Source organism: Syngnathoides biaculeatus, chromosome 9 (assembly GCF_019802595.1).
Source record: "Syngnathoides biaculeatus isolate LvHL_M chromosome 9, ASM1980259v1, whole genome shotgun sequence".
Lineage (NCBI taxonomy): Eukaryota > Metazoa > Chordata > Actinopteri > Syngnathiformes > Syngnathidae > Syngnathoides > Syngnathoides biaculeatus.
The window spans coordinates 23,483,576-23,501,408 of record NC_084648.1 but is presented as its reverse complement, the minus strand read 5'-3'; the positions used below and the strand labels follow the sequence as shown (position 1 = coordinate 23,501,408).

The following is a 17,833-nucleotide window of genomic DNA, read 5'->3' as shown; positions in this document are numbered from 1 at the left end:
TTCAACATCGAGAGGCACTACCAGACGAAACATGCTAGCTACGACAAGCTAACTTGGAACAAACGCGGTGAAAAAGTGAAGCAACTGGAAGCTGTTTTAACGGCACAGCAAAGCTTTTTCACAAGAGTCCGTGAGTCAAATGAAAATGCCACAAAGGCAAGCTACGAAGTGGCAATGCTGATTGCAAAGCACTGCAAACCTTTCACTGAGGGTGAATTTATTAAAGACTGTGTAATGAAAATGGTTGAGAAAATTTGTCCCGCGAAGAAGCAAGAGTTTGCCAATATTTGCCTGGCTCGTAATACTGTGGTACGGAGAATTGAAGACGTTTCATTAGATATTAAGAGACAGTTAGAGGCAAAAGGAACTGAGTTTGACTTTTTCTCGTTAGCGTGCGATGAAAGCACGGATGCGTCCGACACCGCTCAGTTACTGATCTTTTTAAGAGGAGTGGACAATGACATGAACGTGAGTGAAGAGCTTCTGGACCTCCAGAGTCTGAAGGGCCAAACAAGAGGAACGGATTTATTTGTTTCTGTTTGTTCCACCGTAGATGACATGAAACTACAGTGGAATAAAGTCACCGGGATTATTACGGACGGCGCACCTGCCATGGCTGGCGAGCGGAGTGGATTATCAAGCCTTGTCTGTAACAAAGTCAGCGAAGAAGGAGGCAGCGCTATTAAACTCCATTGTATTATTCATCAAGAAGTTCTCTGTGCCAAATATATGAAATATGATAATGTTATGAAACCGGTGATAAAGACTATTAATTATATTCGCTCCAAAGCGCTGTGCCACCGCCAGTTTCAACAGTTTCTTCTCGACATCCAGGCTGAATACGGAGATGTTTTGTATCACACCGACGTAAGGTGGCTCAGTCGGGGGTCTGCGCTGCAGCGCTTCTTCTCTCTCAGGGAGGAAATTGGACAATTCTTGACTAAAAAGGGACAACCCATGCCACAATTAAATGATCCTGTTTGGCTGTCTGATTTGGGATTTTTAGTTGACATAACGCGACATCTGAATGCGCTGAACACAAGCCTTCAAGGGCAAAATGCAGTGGTAAGCCAACTGTATTCAGGCATCAAAGCCTTTCGGACCAAGCTGCTACTTTTCCAAAGACACCTGTCACAGGCGCAGCCCAATACCGCACATTTCCCGTCGCTGCAGGAAATTGTGACCAGTTTCCCACAGATCAATATCAGTGCGCAAATGACAAAGTATGCAGCAGACATCTCATCTCTGGTTGAGGAGTTTCAGCAGCGCTTTCGGGACTTTGCAGCTATTGAAATGGAGATCACGCTTTTTTCCTCTCCTTTCTCCGTGGACCCTGATGACGCTCCAGACCACCTGCAACTGGAGCTCATTGAGCTGCAGTGTGACGCCGAGCATCGCAGTCGGCACCAACAGCTCCCTCTTGTCAACTTCTACCGCCAGCTGGATGAAGGCAGGTTCCAAGCAATTCGGACATTTGCTAAGAAAATGCTGAGCTTGTTTGGCTCCACATACATGTGCGAGAAGACATTCTCCATTATGAACATTAACAAGAGGCGCATGAGGACGAGACTGAGTGACTCTCACCTGCGTGACGTCTTGCGCATCAAAACCACTGCTCTTGAGCCAGACATGGACTACATACTGCAGTCAAGATCCCAGTATCACCCTTCACATTAGTGCAGGCAAGACCTTTGTTAAGTCCTCTGAGTTGAATAAATTCTTAAATCTCAGTTAATTAATTTTTTTGTGATGGTCAAAATCACAGTTTGAATATGCAGTGATAATTGTTTTGTTTTCAGCACTTTTCCTACAGTGAGCATATAATAGTGAATAATATGTAATGTTTCACATGAACTTAGATATCCTTTATAGTTTTCTTAATTTTTTGTGGTTTGTGATTTCGGTAAAAACCTAAATGTTAAAAAAAATGTAAAAGTAAAAGTATGCCATTTGTAATTAAATTAAAAAAAATCCCAAAAAGTTAATTTGTATTTAATGTTAATGGTTCAAAGAATGTCAGGCTAAATAGTCGGCCCCCACACATTTTCACCTTACCAAATCTGGCCCTCTTTGCAAAAAGTTTGGACACCCCTGATGTAGCTGATGTTGTTTACAGTGCCTAATGTTAAAAAGTTGGATACAATTGCTGCTTGATTTCTTGATTTTTTTCTTTCTTTTCAAACTATGACATTTTCAGTGCCAGTATCTGTGATTTTTTGGGACTGATGTCATCTACATTTACTAATAAAACTGATATTTGTGATAGTTTTGGTCAAAATTATCAGGATTTGAAATTTTCATTTCCTGGGTCCTTCTTTTAAGAGCAAAACAACTGTCATCCTCCACTCATCATGAACGCTAACTTTGACATGAATAGACTTTCATCTTTCTTGACTCATTCATTCTATTTTCTCATCCTCTCTGACATTCCTGACATCTTCTTAATCTGACCTCCTCTTCCCGAGTCCTTCCCTACGTGCTTTTCTTTAGTGTGGGCAGTTGCATGCCTTTCAGAAGCTCTAATCAGTTTTCCACATTTTTCTCTGCTTACTGAAGCACCGGTGCACTGGCCTTGCATACACCCTCGATACCCACCCTCTCACTCCCCCACCCTTGTTCTCTCTTTCATTTTCTCCTGCATAGTCAGCTTTTGGTGCCCCATCTTGTACCTCCCCCACCCTCAAACCCCACCATTTTCTGTCACTCCTGCCAAGTGGTTAATATGGAAGACCATGTTCCTCTAAGTCAGAGGGTCTTTTTTTTTGGCTCAGCCAGTTTAGTCTTTTAGCTGTTTTCTGTTCCGTTTGGTCCTCACAGTCAACAGGCACATTATTGAGTTGAACGAATGCATTGCAATTCATCACTTTACTTTTTAATTTGATGTTCAAATCATTAATGGTATGTGCTAATAACGTTAATGAACTTGACAACACTTCTTCAGCAAAGTGTAGTTTTCCTGCAACCAGAGAATACATGCACTTAAAGGACGATATAAAATTGAAAGCATGGCCAAACACTAAGTATGTCTGCCTCATCCAAAAAATGTCCTGGATTTGAATTAATTCTCTCTGTGTTGAGTTTGTGTGTTTTGTCTGTGCTAGTTCAAGTTTTCTTGAGGTACTGCATCTTCCTTTCACAGTCCAAATACAGGGATGTATAATTAAAGACTAAATTGTCAATGAGTGGAAATTTGACTGTGAATGGTAGTTTTTCAACTGTGTACCCTTTGATTGATTAGCAACCACCTCAGCGTCCCTACCACTTGTTCCAAGTCAGCTAGGTCAGCTCACCCGTGAGCCTCACCAAAATGAGTGCTACAAAAGTGCTTGTATGGATGATTAAATGAATCACTAGAGGATTCTATCATGTGCTTTTAAGATATAGAGAAAAGGTTGTATGCAGAAATAGATGCAGTGATGGACCCAGACCTAAATTTGGAAAAACACATCAAACCAATAACAAAGTCAGCCTGCTATCACCTGAAGCATATATCAAGGTTAAAAGACTTAATGTCTCAGCAGGACCTGGAAAACTAGTCCATGCATTCATTTTTAGTATGATTGATTATTGTAACTGCATCTTTAAAGGTCTACCAAAATAAAATCATTTACATAACTGCAGCTCATTCAGAACTCCACTGCTGGAGTCATCAATAAGACCAAATCAGTGGACCACATCAGTCCAGCTCTGAGGTCTTTATAGTGGCTGCCTGTCCGTCAGAGGATAGACTTCAAATTTTTGATACTGAACTATAAAGCTCTGAATGGTGTAGGACCAAAATACATCAGTGACCTCCTGACCCAGTATGAATGCCCCAGATCCCTTAGGTCATCTGGATTTGTTTTGTTTTTTTAATCAGTTCCCAGATTCAGAACCAGACATGTAGAAGCTGGATTCAGGTTCTCTGCCCCACAAGTCTGGAACAAACTACCAAAAAGCATTAAGATCAGCTGAAACATTCAAATTCAGGTTGAAGACACCTGTTCTCAGCTGCTTTTTAATAAAGAGTGAAATCTGCACTGTTACCTTTATACATTTAATCATATTTTAACTAGTGATTTTATGTAACTTCATCTATTGTTCTTTTCTCTTTTTTGCGTTAATGTTAAATCATGTTTGCATTTGTATTTTGATGTCTTTGTAAAGCAATTTGAATAAACCTACCTGAAATGTGCTCTACAAATAAACTTGCCTTGCCTTACTAGCCATGCATGCGTATGAGTGGAAAGGGATTGTTTTGACAAAATAAAGTTTAAAAAACAAATTTTTAACTATCATGTAAACACCCTTAGTGATGGTTGGGTACTTCCTGTATGTATTGTCCAGAGCAACTTTGTTAAAAATATGTGAAAGCAAAACTATAAGCTCCTAGAGCAGTGATTTCCAACCTTTATAGAACAAAGGCACATATTTTACAATTGAAAAATCCTACGGCACACCAACAAAAGTAAATGTCACTAAAAATGAAAACAATTAATTACTGTATGTACTTCCTGCCATCTAATAGAAGATGATTTTTTTGTTCTGTGTGTCATTGTGCCTCACATTATTTCTTGCAAAAAATGTTTTTTTTAGCAATTACATAAAATTGGATAACTTCCCACGGCACACCTGAACAGCGCTCACGGCACACTAATGTACCCCAACACACTGTTTGGGAATAACTGTCCTAGAGGGTTTATTTATCTTGGAATTTCAGAGGTAGTTCAACTCAAATATGCACTGTGAAGACAATTTTGGTTACCTCTTAATCCTGTTTGATAGTCCTCCAAAAGTAGATGTAATTTAATAGAATAGCATACATACCAAAGACAGCGTTTTAAATTTAGTAGATATTGGGGAATCTGTGGGCGGCACAGTGGTGTAAATCGTTAGAGCGTTGGCGTCACCTTTCTGGGGATGGGGTTTCAAATCCCCGCCCTTCCTGCGTGGAGTTTGCATGTTCTCCCCGTGCCTGCGTAGGCTTTCTCCAGACACTCCGGTTTCCTCCGACATCCCAAAAACATGCATTAATTGAAGACTCTTAATTGCCCATAGGTGTGATTGTGAGTGCGTATGGTTGTTTAGTTTCTATGTGCCCAGCGATTGGCTGGCAACTGGTTCACGGTGTACCTCTCCTCCTGAAAGCTGGAAAAGGCTCCAGCACTTCGGTGACCCTTGTGAGGATAAGCGACTCAGAAGATGGATGGATGAGTGAGTCCATGGTTATAACCCACTTATCCATAAAGCCATAGAAAACATAATCTTACTCTTGGGTGAGCCATTTGAAAAGGCTCACGGCTCAAGAACCAAACATTAATGTGAGCTTGACTGGACTCCATCCATCCATCTATCCATCCATCCATTTCATCATGAAGATCGGAGGAGTACTGGGGCCTATCAATCAGCTATCTTCAGGCAGGAGGCAGGGTACACTCTGAACTGGTTGCCAACCAAGGGCACAAAGAAACAAACAACCATTCACACTCATATTGTGAAGGGCAATTTAGAGTCTCAAATTAATGCATGTTCTTAGAATGTGGGAGGAAACCAGAGTGCCCATCCCCACACCCACACACACATACACAGTGAATCGGCCCATCCTCTCCTTCATTCAATTGCTCATTGATTAGTTCTGGTGTTGAAGAGAATTGTCTACCTGGTCTTGTATGAAAAAGCACTAAGTGATATGTGTTCTCTCTCTTTGCCTATGTTTGAGCTCCATTTTACTTTTAGTATAGACAATATCAATAAGCTTTGGCGTCATCCCGTCATTTGTAGAGAAGTGTCCTTTTTCTGTTGCTTATTCTGTATTGAGTTGATGGCCTTGGCGTCGCTGTGGCTTCAAATGGAAGAAATATTTTAAAATGTAATTTCAAAAGAGCCATACAATATTTTAAAAAGTAAATACAGGTTTATTTGCGCATTTATGTAAGAGCAACACTTAGCATACAATAAGTATTTTAAATAACAATGTTACGCTGTTGCTAACCAACGATGAGAAAACTACTTCTTACCAATAATGGGACTTCTGGTGTTGCATTGTTTTGCCGATGGCTTTATAGTCTATTTCATACGTCTATAGATAAAGCTTCATGCAGGCGTTAAGACTTCTATCTGTTAATCGTGAGCGTAATTCAATTTGATTTACGGTCATGATGGTACGATGGTGAACAGTTCTTGCCGACAAAGGCATCTCTTTTATTTGTCTGTTTATCTTGTCTTTTTGCAAAGTTGTTAAAATGTTTATTGGCAACATCAAGTATGAATGCTTTGGAATGCTCCCCATCTGTGAATGGCTTTTCATTCTTTTCAATTGCTAAAGAACCAGCAAAGCTATCTGAATCCCATTCACCTTGTTGGGTCCAAACACGGATTTGCTGCTGACTAACTTGGACTCTGGAAAGTAGCTCTTGATATGCTTTCTTCCTGCTGCCCCCGCAGGATATTTTGATGCAAATGTCTTGTTCTTTGTTCTTGTTGCTTTGTTGTTCTTTGTTCTACAATGTCGTACCGGGACAGCACCGACTGCCGGAGAAAAATTCCTTGTGTGTTTTTACACACTTGGCCAAAAAAACTGATTCTGACATAGTATGGCGTGTGTCAAAGTGGCGCTTTATATTTGAGTATTTCATCGTTGCAATTTTGTCATTATAATTTAGACACCCAGCAGAACCTTCTCTCTCCACCAAAGTGAACTCCTCTGTCTATTCTTACCGATCACGATCTGCGTCTGACCCTTCTGCACCTGCACACATCGAATGGCATATTGGACCGCAAACTGTGGCTACCCTACTAGGACAAACTATCACTGCTGCATTTGTTACGTTGTTATGAGGGCTCTGCGAGCCATATGCAACCACCAAAAGAGCCAGATATGCCTTGCGAGCTATAGGTTCCTGTACACAAACGACTGCATCTCAAGGCACCCGACTGTGAAACTCCTTAAGTTTGCAGAAGACACCACACTCATCGAGCTCATCAAAGATGGCAGCGAGTCCGAATATCGACAGGAGGTAGAGAGGCTGGAGCTTTGGTGTGGCCAACACAACCTGGAGTTGAACACACTTAGGACTGTAGAAATAATCGTTGACTTCAGGAGCCATCATTCACCACAGCTGCCTCTCATGCGGTCCAACTGTCTTGTGTCGACACCTTCAAGTTCTTGGGAATTACAGTCTCACAGGACCTGAAGACAGTTCTAAACAGCAGTAACCGAATCAGTACTGCGTACCTCCATTGCAGTCTGATTTGGACCTGCCACAAAAAACTCCCGGCTGCAATGGACAATCAAAACCGCTGAACGGATTGTCGGCACTACCCTACCCACCCTTGAGGACTTGCATGCCACTCGAACTAGGACAAGTGTGGGCAGGATCCTGAAAGATCCCCTACATCCTAGTCACCAGCTCCTTCCATCGGGTAGGCGCTACCAATCAATGCCAATCAAGACTAGCTGGCATTCCAACAGTTTCTTCCCTCTTGCAATTAAGCTATTAAATTCTTGAATATCTTACCTACTATTCTGCTACAACATGTGGCCAGTTTTCTGCCTTGAGCTGTCACATCCAGCTGGGCCAATCAGTATTAATATTATATGCACAAGAGTATCCCATGACTGACATCACTTTAAGATTCATACACTCCTCAAACCATGACACCCTTTTTACTATTGTCATTGCACCGGATTATCGCTCAAATGGGCACTCTAACTGCTATAAATGCAAGAAGACTGCATTCTTGCACACCTTTGCACAACTGTGAGTTCTTATAAGGAAAAAACAGTTCCCTGTCAATTGACCGTCTATTTTCCTTTGTTTTTGTGGGTTCATAGTCGTACTAGGGTGACAGCAATTACCGGGGACAAATTATTCATGTGTTGTTACTTACTTGGTCAAAAAAGCTGATTCCAATTCTGGTCAGTGCAAATAAATATCAACTGGTGCAGTCCTAACTGATTGCCTACAAACGTTCTCGTTGCCAGTGTGTGAGTCACGACACATCTAATGATGGGTAAGAGCAAATAGCTGTCTCAAGACCATTGCAAAGTAATTGTTGCAAAACATAAAGATGACATCGGTTACAGGCAAATATCGAAAATTCTGAACATTCCAATGAGGACAGTTGGGGCCATAACATGTGTGTGGAAAGCCAATCACACCACAACAAATCTCCCTTGGTTGTCGCAAGATTTCTGACTGTGTGAAGAAAATCAGAGTTGTCAAAAAACCCCAAACTACCTGTAGAGAGCTTACAAAAGGCCTACAATTAGTTGATACTGTTCTCACAAGGCGCGGCACGGTGGATCAGCTGGAAAGTGTTGTCCTCACAATTCTGAGGTCCCAAGTTCGATCCCAGACCCGCCTCTGTGGAGTTTGTATGTTGTCCCCGTGCCTGCGTGGGTTTCCTCCAGGCACTCCGGTTTCCTCCCACATCACAAAAACATGCAACATTATTTGGACACTCTAAATTGCCCCTAGGTGTGACTGTGAGTCTTGATGTGCCCTGCGATTGGTTGGCAACCAGTTAAGGGTGTAACCCTGCCTCCTACCCGTTGACAGTTGGGATTGGCTCCAGCACTCCCCGCGAACATTGTGAGGACAAGAAAAAATGTGAATTATGTACTGTCACCATGGCCTGTATTCACCCTCATCATGCAAGACACACTTGCTAAAAAATCAAAGCATGTCAAAGACCGTTTGAAGTTTGCAGAACAACATTTGGATAAGACAGTTAAATACTAAATACATCGAGATGAGAGCAAAACTTAATTGTTTGAATACCATGATCTGAACCACGGTTAGAGGAGAAATAACACTACATATCACCCAAAGAACACCATACCTACAGTGAAGTTTGGAGGTGCAAAGATGATGGTGTGGGGCCGCATTTTAACAAATAGTACTGGAATACTTCACGTCATTGAAACAAGGATGAATGGGCAAATATACTAACACATTCTTGACAAAAATCAGCTGCCATCCAAAGAGGATGGTGGCGCGCATGGACGCAGCATCTTATGGCTTTCTCTATCAGTGCTTTTACAGTAATTGTATTATGCTTTTGTTTTTTTGGGCACTTTGCTCACGTATGCCTCAGCACTACACATCTACACATACCAGGAACTTTTGGACATTAGATACCGACACGAAATGACATTTTCACCTTTTCTCCACCCACACACTGAGCACCCCATGGCTGTGTGCTGTACTGTATCTATGCCCTTGACTGCAGGTCAGTCTACAATAATAACATGATCATCAAATTCGCAGATGACATAACAGTGGTTGGGCTGTCGAAGGAAGACAAGGCAGCCTACAGAGAGGCGGTGCAGAAGCTCACAACCAGGTATTCAGAATCAGAATCAGCTTTATTGGCAAAGTGTGTAAAAACACACGAGAATTTTTTTCTCTGGCAGTCGGTGCTGCCCTGATCTGACATTCATAACAAAGAACAAGAGACATTCTGTTTATAGGAACTATTCCTTATTAGAGTCTCAGATGTGTAAAATGCTAAGTCTTCTTCATTTAGAACAAGTAAAAGAAAAGACTGTCAACGCCCCACATTGTGTTAAGCTTGGACAGAGTGCCTTTACCCATTCGCAGTTCCAGTTATAGACCAGTGCAATTACAATTCTGCAAAGGGAGCAGTTTAAAGTGACGAATCATGTGAGAGTCTCCAAAATATATTACTAATACTGATTGGACCAGCAGGATGTGTCCCAACAATGGCATGTGGCAGGAAGTAGAAGGTTCACTAATTTAATGACTTCACTGCCAGAGGTGGAAAAAAGTTCGAATGCCTGCTAGTTTTGACTTGCATTGATCGGTAGCGCTTACCCGACGGGAGGAGCTGGAAGAATTGGTGGCCAGGATGTAGAGGGTCCAAAAGGATCCTGCCCGCTCTGGACCTAGCTTGATTGGCGTGCAAGTATTTAAGAGTGGGAAGGGTGGTGCTGACAAGCCTTTCAGCAGTTTTGATTGTCCGTTGTAGTCGGAGTTTGTCCTTTTTTGCGGTAGCCCCAAACCAGACTGTGATGGAGGTACACAGAACTGATTGGTACCCAGTACCAGTACAGTACTCAGGCAACAATTTGACATGGAACATTACAAAAACAAAGAAGATCATTGTAGATTTCAGTTGGAACAGAACTGAACCGGATTCACTCTTCATCAATCTATGGAGATAGCCCACACATTCAGGTTCCTGGGAGTCCTGACCTCTGAGGACCTCTCCCGGAGAGACAGCATCTCAGCAGTCGTTGAGAAGATTCAACAGCATCTCCAATTCCAGAGAGTCCTCAGGAAAAACAACCTGGACATAAAGTTGGGCTGCTCTTCTACTGCTCATCCATTGAGAGCCTGGTGACATACTGTGTCTCAATCTGGTACAGGAACTGCACTGAGGCAGACCGAGTGTTGGATTAATTGGATATAAAGTTATCTCATATTTGCTTTCTTGGGTTTTTAATGCTTATGTGATGCAATGCAATCGAGAGGCACATTAGGTGCCATGGAAACTTTGCTATGATGTACTTTTTGACATTTATTCCTCTCGGTGACTCAGCAGAGTTCTGAACATTATAAAGCCACATACAAAATTCTAATTTGAAAAATAGTGATGTGTTAAATACTGTAGTTTTTCAGACGCATTCTATATAATTGGAATTTATTAATTTATTTAACCATGACATTTTCCCTAGTCATATGATTTTTACTTTGTAGGAGTAGTTTAAGGAGGGTTGTTTTCTGTTTCAGTTGGATTGTTTCTCTACTGGAATATATAAAAATTTAAGTATCACTTTAACTGACAAAATGTGCAATGCAACTGAGAATTGGAGGAAGGCAAAAAGAAAAATAAGAACATTTCAAAAGTGCAAGAAGTGTTGAGAGCAATATTTCACACATTTCTCACTCCACTTCAGCCCCAAACCTGCTCCCCCTTTGTTTTTTTCCTTTCATGCAACCCGCATTCCTCCCCCATTCCTTCCTCTGTCTCCACTTGTGGTTGTCTTCAAACCATCATGGTCTGTTTCTCATCTAGATATGTAATGATGGATGCAGGGTCATTGGCTAACTAACATGACCTGATGGGAACCAGAACGGATCTTGACAATACCAAGTGGAACTCTTAGAGATTGTTTCAAAAACGTACTGTATGTCTATTTGTAATAAAGAGTATTTCATGTATTTGTTTACATTGATTTAAAGTGTGTGGTTTTTAAAGTTAGTCATGAGAACAAAGTTAGTTGTCAAGTCTGCTGAAAACTCATTTGAGAGTCTACATGCCGAAAAATTCAACTGATTCAGTCTTTCAAAAAATTTCAAAATGGGGGACAAAGTCAGACTCAAACATAGTGTCAGTTCCTCTTTTCTAAACCATGAGATTTTCTTATTTTTATTTGTTCTTGATTCAATGACCAAATCATATCAAGGCAGAAGTTTGAAACTTTAGGCCAGGCCTTTTGTCACCACCCGGCTGGACGACTGCATTGGGCTCTTATGTGGGTGTCAGTGATATATGTAGATTTGAGTGAATCTACGCTGTTTCTCTCACTCCCCTGGCTTCCGGTGAAGTTAAGGATTCTTTATAAAATTATTTTATTTGTTTTTAAATTACTAAAAGATCTTTCCCCACCCTACCTCTCCAAGCTCCACTATCGCGAAACCACTCGCTGCCTCATGTCAGCTAGCCAGCTGTTGCTCACGATACAAAAAGCCAGGCTGAACCTCAGGGGGGAGTGAGCCTTTTCTGTTGTGGTTCCAAAACTATGAAAAAAAAATGCCTCAGCACATTAGTTGTGCACCTGTTTCACACCTGTTTTTAAATCATTCATTCAAAGTTATCTCTTTTCCTTGTTTTTGATACTGAGTGAGATGTTTAACCTTTTATCTTTATTTATTTCATTCCCTTTGATTTTATTGCTATTTTTATAACTGACATTTGTGTATTCAAATTGCATTCCATCACACATATGTGAATCTCTCTATGTGTTTAGTATTTATTGCTTTGTACAGCACTTTGGTCCAGTTGGACTGGAATGGATTCTTTCTAAACAGAATGTTATTTGATGATACTGTGAAGCAAACTGTCACAGGAGAGCGACAACAACTCATCCAGGAGGTCAAAAAAGAACCTTGAACAACATATAAAGAGCAGCAATGGTGGCTTCAGTTAAGGTCAGTGTTCATAACTCTAGCATAAGAAAGACACTGGCCAAAAATGTCATCCATGGGAAAGTTCCTAGGCGAAAACCCCTGCTGTCAACAAAGAATACAAACGCTTGTCTCGCATTTGCCAAAAAACATCTTGATGATCCTCAAGACTTTTGGCAAAACATTCTGTGGACTGATGAGCATGGAAGTTTTTAGACGGTGTGTGGCCCATTAAATCTGATGTATAAATGGCACAGCATTTGATAAAAAGAAAATTATGCCAACAGTGAAGCATGCTCGTGCCAGCATGATGGTCTGGGCCTGCTTTGCCACCTTAGGACCAGGAGAACTTGCTGTGTTTGACGGAACAATGAAACCTGCCGTTTACCAGAAAATCCTGAAGGAGAACGTCTGGCCATCAGTTTGTGTCCTTAAATTTAACCGATCTTGGATCATGCAGGAAGACCATGATCTGAAACACACCAGCAAGTCCACCACTGAATTGCTCAGTAAATAAATAAATAAATAAATAAATAAATAAATAAATGGTTTTGGTGTGGCCAAGTCAATGTGAAGATTTAAATTAAAGGGAAACCATAATCCATTTCTGTAACTTAGCTCCTAGGATCATCGGGACATGCAAACCCCTCCACAACGATAAAGTGATGGCTCAAGGAGGGGCCTTTCTTTGCCACTTTACAACGGACAATCAAAACCACTGAACGGATTGTAGTGTACGCACCCTTGAAGCCTTGCACGGCACTCATAATAGGACCAGTGCAGGCAGGATCCGTTCGGACCCTCTACATCCTGGCCACCAGCTCTTCCAGCTACCGATTAACGCAAATCAAAACTAGCAGGCATCCAAACATTTTTTCCCTCTTGCAATTAAGTAATTAAATTCTTGATCAGCGAACTGACTATTTTCTGCCTTGCACTGTTGTTGAGACACACCCTCGCACACTGATGGTCCAATTAGTATAGTATTGGAAATATATAGTCTAGATTATTGCATGATTTGTCACTTTAAACTGCACCCTTTGCACAATTTTCATTGCACTAGTCTATAATAGTGAACCGAGAATGTGTAAGGGCAGTCTGGACCAGCTTAACATAATGTGGGGGTTGACCCACGATCAGTGCTCTAAATGCAATAAGACTTTGCATGTTTGCAGAGCTGTGACTCTGATAAGAAATAGTTTCCTCTTATTGGAATGTCTATTGTTCTTCGTTCTTGGTAGTTTGTTTGTTTGTTTGTCTTCTCAGAACTCAACATGAATGTCATACCAGCTCTGCACTGACTGCCGGAGACAAATTCCTTGTGTACCGTTACATACTTGGTTATTAAAGCTAATTCTGATTATAAAGTGATGTTTTATTGTTTTTATTAATGTGGCAGCAATACAATGCTGTTTTTGCTGACACTCCACAACAAAACCTCAAAATGACAGTGAAAGTAAATAATTAAAGAGCATTGCAATTATGCAGCAATGTTTCATTTCAGATCATGAAACAACACAGAAGAAGCCTCTATCATGTTTGTGGGAAAAAAAAAACAATAAGTTAATTACCATGGTTTACAGGAAAGCATAATTCTACAGTATTATCCACTCGCTCCGCCTGCTTTTCTTCTGGTTCAGCCGTGTCACTTAACACTTTGTTGTCATGGTGACTGGCTGAATGTGTTCGGTCAATGACGGATGATGGAGAGGGGTGAGAGGGCATGGGGAAACCTATGAAAAAGAAAAAGCCCAAATGAAAATGAAAATGAGGAATTCCATGAATAATGACATGAGCAACAACAACAACAAAAAAGATTTTTACTGGGATTTGTGTTGTTGATGTGGAGCAACTAAACAGTTGACGTTTTAGTATGTTGTATATGGGTTCGGAAGGTATTCAGACCCCTGAAATTTTTCCACTCTTTGTTATATTGTAGCATGTAAGTTTATGTTTTCCTCAATGTACACACATCACCCCTTACTGGGGGAAAAAAGTATTTTTTTTCAGAATTATTAAAAAAGAAAAACTGAAATATCACATAGCCATAAGTATTCAGATCTTTTGCTGTGACACCTTCATATATTCTTATTTCATATTCATATTGAACTTGGTGTTGTCCATTTCTTCTGCTCATTTTTAAGATGGTTCTACGCCTTCACAGTAGTTCAGCTGTGTTTGGTTACACTGATAGGATTTGATAAGGAACACCTCACACCTGTTCATGTAAGACCTTGCAGCTCACAGTGAATGTCAGCAAATGAGAATCATGAGGTCAAAAGCATTGTGAATGACTGCAATAAAGCTGAATGAGTGAGTGATTTTAATCTAAAAATGTTGACAATGATTCCTGTAACTTCTTCATGCTTGTTAAAAGGTAAGAGCACTTTGCTTCATTGTGTGGTGGTTGGAGGAAGGTAAAAAGTGGTGAGAGGTATTGAATAGGAGGGCATGTATGGAGTCTCTCCACATGGAGGGGTCACCTCGCTGGCCAGGCAGAGGTGAAAGTGGTGCCTATTGCTTGGTATACACTGTAATAAATTATTTTTGAGAGTGGTAAATATAAGGTTTGATAAACACCGAAAAATCACATTATTATTTTAATTGGATGAAGCACCCTAAAAATTACACTACAACAACAAAAAAGTGCTACAATGAAAAATTGAGTAAAATCCACCTACAAGCCATTGGTACTACAATATGTATCATGTGACGAATGCATGCTGGGCTAATTGGTCATTGGCTCATCAGTACAAAATGGTGTCGCCCATTGGTGACAACTGATACCCCTCATTGTATGTTAGCCAGCGACTCAGCACAAAAACAAACAGAAAAATGTACTTTATGGTATAACAAGCTAAATGATGCCAGTCCACTTCAGAGGGTTTGGACCCTGCTAAAAATCTTTGAATATTTGTTACAATATATAAATACTGTAATGACTATGGAGATTTCAAAATAGGGCAAGTCCATCATGTAAGACAAGCTCCTATTATAAAGCCGACATCTTGAAAAATCGGAAACCAGCTGTCAGTGTGTTGAAGAGGGCACTACGTTCACAAACCTTCAATCGCTATCAACCAAATGGCCAAATTGACCAAGGAGAAGTCATCTAACCAAATCCGGATTTGAACCATTATTCCACAATTTTAAAGATGAGGGTTGTGAAAACCACTCAATCAACTGGATTTTCATCCATTACATCTTGAGTACCAACATGACCAAAAAAATAAACAGCTGACATTTTTTCAAGTTCGAGTATTGGCAATATTCGGCAGTGCGGGAGTCGTTGAACCAGAGCAGATTTTTTAAATTCCCCGAAACCTGTTGTGTTGTTGGTTTTCACAATCGACAAGACAGTTCTTCAAAGATATCATTCGATACAATACCGGCTGAAAAGACCAGAAAAGATCGATGGATTGTCGGTCAAACAAAGATGCTCGGCAGTAAGGGAGTCGCTGAACCGGAGCAGATTTTTCACAATGCCAGAGTCCTGTTGTGCTGTTGGTTGTCACAAGAGTCGTGACAGGTCTTCAAAGATATCATTCTATAGAATACTATGTGAAAAGACCAGACATTCTCCCTTCCTCTCACTCTCTCACTCTCTTGCTCTTTCTCTCTCACACACTCTCTTTCTCTCTAAGATACTTGCTCATTGTATTCTGAGTGACTGGCCAACTTTTGCCAGAGGGCTGACGGTGACCTCCAAGTTGTGTACCTCTCACTGTACAGTGTTTGCTAACCTGACCGGAGTTTTACATGTACCCCTAGACATTGTGTTCCTTTTTTGTCAGACTATTGCCAGTGAGAGTAGAATACAAAATATTACTGTGTGCAGCTGGTACTTTTACTGAGCGATGGAAAACATTGTCAAGGCAGTCAAAATCCAATAATATTAAGTAATTTGGGATGCAGTTTTAAAAAAGACTTTAAGTTCAACTAATTTTATTGTCAGATGTGTGATACAAACATGACGTACTACATGAAATAGTATTCCTCTCAGAACTGCGGTGCTATAATAGACTTAACAGTTAAAAATAAATGAATACAATATAAATAAACTGGTCTGTCTAAAATATGTACATTGTTGCTTATATCAGTGGTACCCATCCTCCGAGCCACTGACCAGTACCGGTCTGTGGTAGCGGGCCGCCGAAGAAATAATCAATTAGTTCCGTTGTATTCATTAACCAAGTCTGAACAATGTTTTATTTTGAAAAATGACCTTATTCTCTTGGTTACATCTTGGTCACTTCAATGCCAAAATTTCCCCCCACAACCCAGCAAAATGGGTAAAAAAACCACATCTTTGGAAAGTTTCTTTTCGAATGTTGAGTGAAGAGACAAAAGAAGAGCCTACAACTTCCAAAAAAAAGAAAGTTATTAACAACAACAAAGCACACGCCCTTAACTTTAGACTTTTTGAGGAGCTTTTTAGATATGGAGTACAGACGGCTTTCTCTTATACATGGAAATAAGAAGTTATCCAGAGGGAAATCGGGCGCAAGAGTGTTTGAATTACGAGAGCCCCTGCAAAGATTTTTCTCAGAAAAGAAGTCGCCACCAGGAGCACATTCATTCTCCCAGCTGGTGCACGATCGCCCGTCTTTGCTATTAAAAGACTTCGAGCGGTACATCCCAACCAAAAAGGACCCAGAAACTGCCAAGGGATGGATCCGTGACCCATTTATCAACAAACGAGGTGAATCCAGCATGTCTCTGCAACAAGATTAATTGCTGGAGATAGCAAATGACGGTGGCTTTAAGGGTATTTTTGAGACAACAACTCTGCCCATGTTCTGGATTAAAGTCATGGCAGAATACCCGGAGATCGCCACCAAAGCACTGAAAACCCTGTTTCCATTTCCAACATCTTATCTGAGTGGAGTTTTCTGGAGTGACAGCAACCAAAATAAAACAATGTAATGAACTGGCCATAAAGGCTCCGCCACACCATGACGTTCTGGTCAACGTCCTCTGAACATTTCAATCTATTTTTCAGCGGTCTCAAACGCGGATGACATGTGGCGTGTGATTAACGTGTGTCTAACGCATGACTTAAAGTGTGTCTAACGCACGAAAAGTATGCGTAAACGCGTCATTGGGGCGCAACGAGCGATTTGTCAACGTAAGACGAGTGTGTTGAGCGTGTGACCAATGGGTGAAAAATGACAGAAAAGCGTTTTGCTGGAGTGGAATTTTTACAGTGGAACCGGCACTAAAACGTTGGAAAGTTCATAGTCACTTCAGCTGTTGTCGTGAGTTTGAACAGTGAGCATCATGCCGCTGAGAAGAAAAAATGTTGGGGTTCAGACTTCAGCAACTAACGCTGCTAGTAAGAAAGCTAAGCCTCTTTCATCACGAGCAATATGTTTGGAGGAAAAACAACAGCAGGAGGAAGAGCATGTCTGCGAAGTCACGCACCATGTGACACCCCCTGGGGACCCTAAACACCTTGCAAACTCCAGTGAGGACGGTCCAACAAAGAGACAAAAGAGGCAGAGAAACCATTGCAAGATCCTGGACCGGGCTGTTGAGGATAGTCTGGTGGAGTTTTTCCGCGAAAACGAACTGCTGCTTTCTGGATCTTCCATAGTAGGTGCTCGCTACTGTAGCTTAATATTAAATGGACCTTGCTTTTACAAAGCATCGGTTTATATACCCATATGCATGGAAGTTCGGGAAACGCTCGAATGACG

The 17,833-nt window shown here is 41.0% G+C and overlaps 1 protein-coding gene across 8 annotated transcripts in view; it reads right to left on the bottom strand.

Moving 5' to 3' along the window:
- Nucleotides 1–17,833, bottom strand: part of tenm3 (teneurin transmembrane protein 3) — a 338,666-nt gene that overhangs the window by 238,603 nt on the left and 82,230 nt on the right. For 6 of the 8 annotated variants that reach the window (XM_061830594.1, XM_061830598.1, XM_061830595.1 and 3 more), the window contains exon 2: nucleotides 13,706–13,867. The exons of 1 other annotated variant lie outside the window; for it this stretch is intronic. In XM_061830594.1, the coding sequence (XP_061686578.1) occupies nucleotides 13,706–13,867 (162 nt within the window). Of the gene's footprint in view, nucleotides 1–12,522; nucleotides 12,607–13,705; nucleotides 13,868–17,833 lie in introns of those variants that run through there. One more of the 8 variants, XM_061830601.1, reaches the window with a different exon arrangement.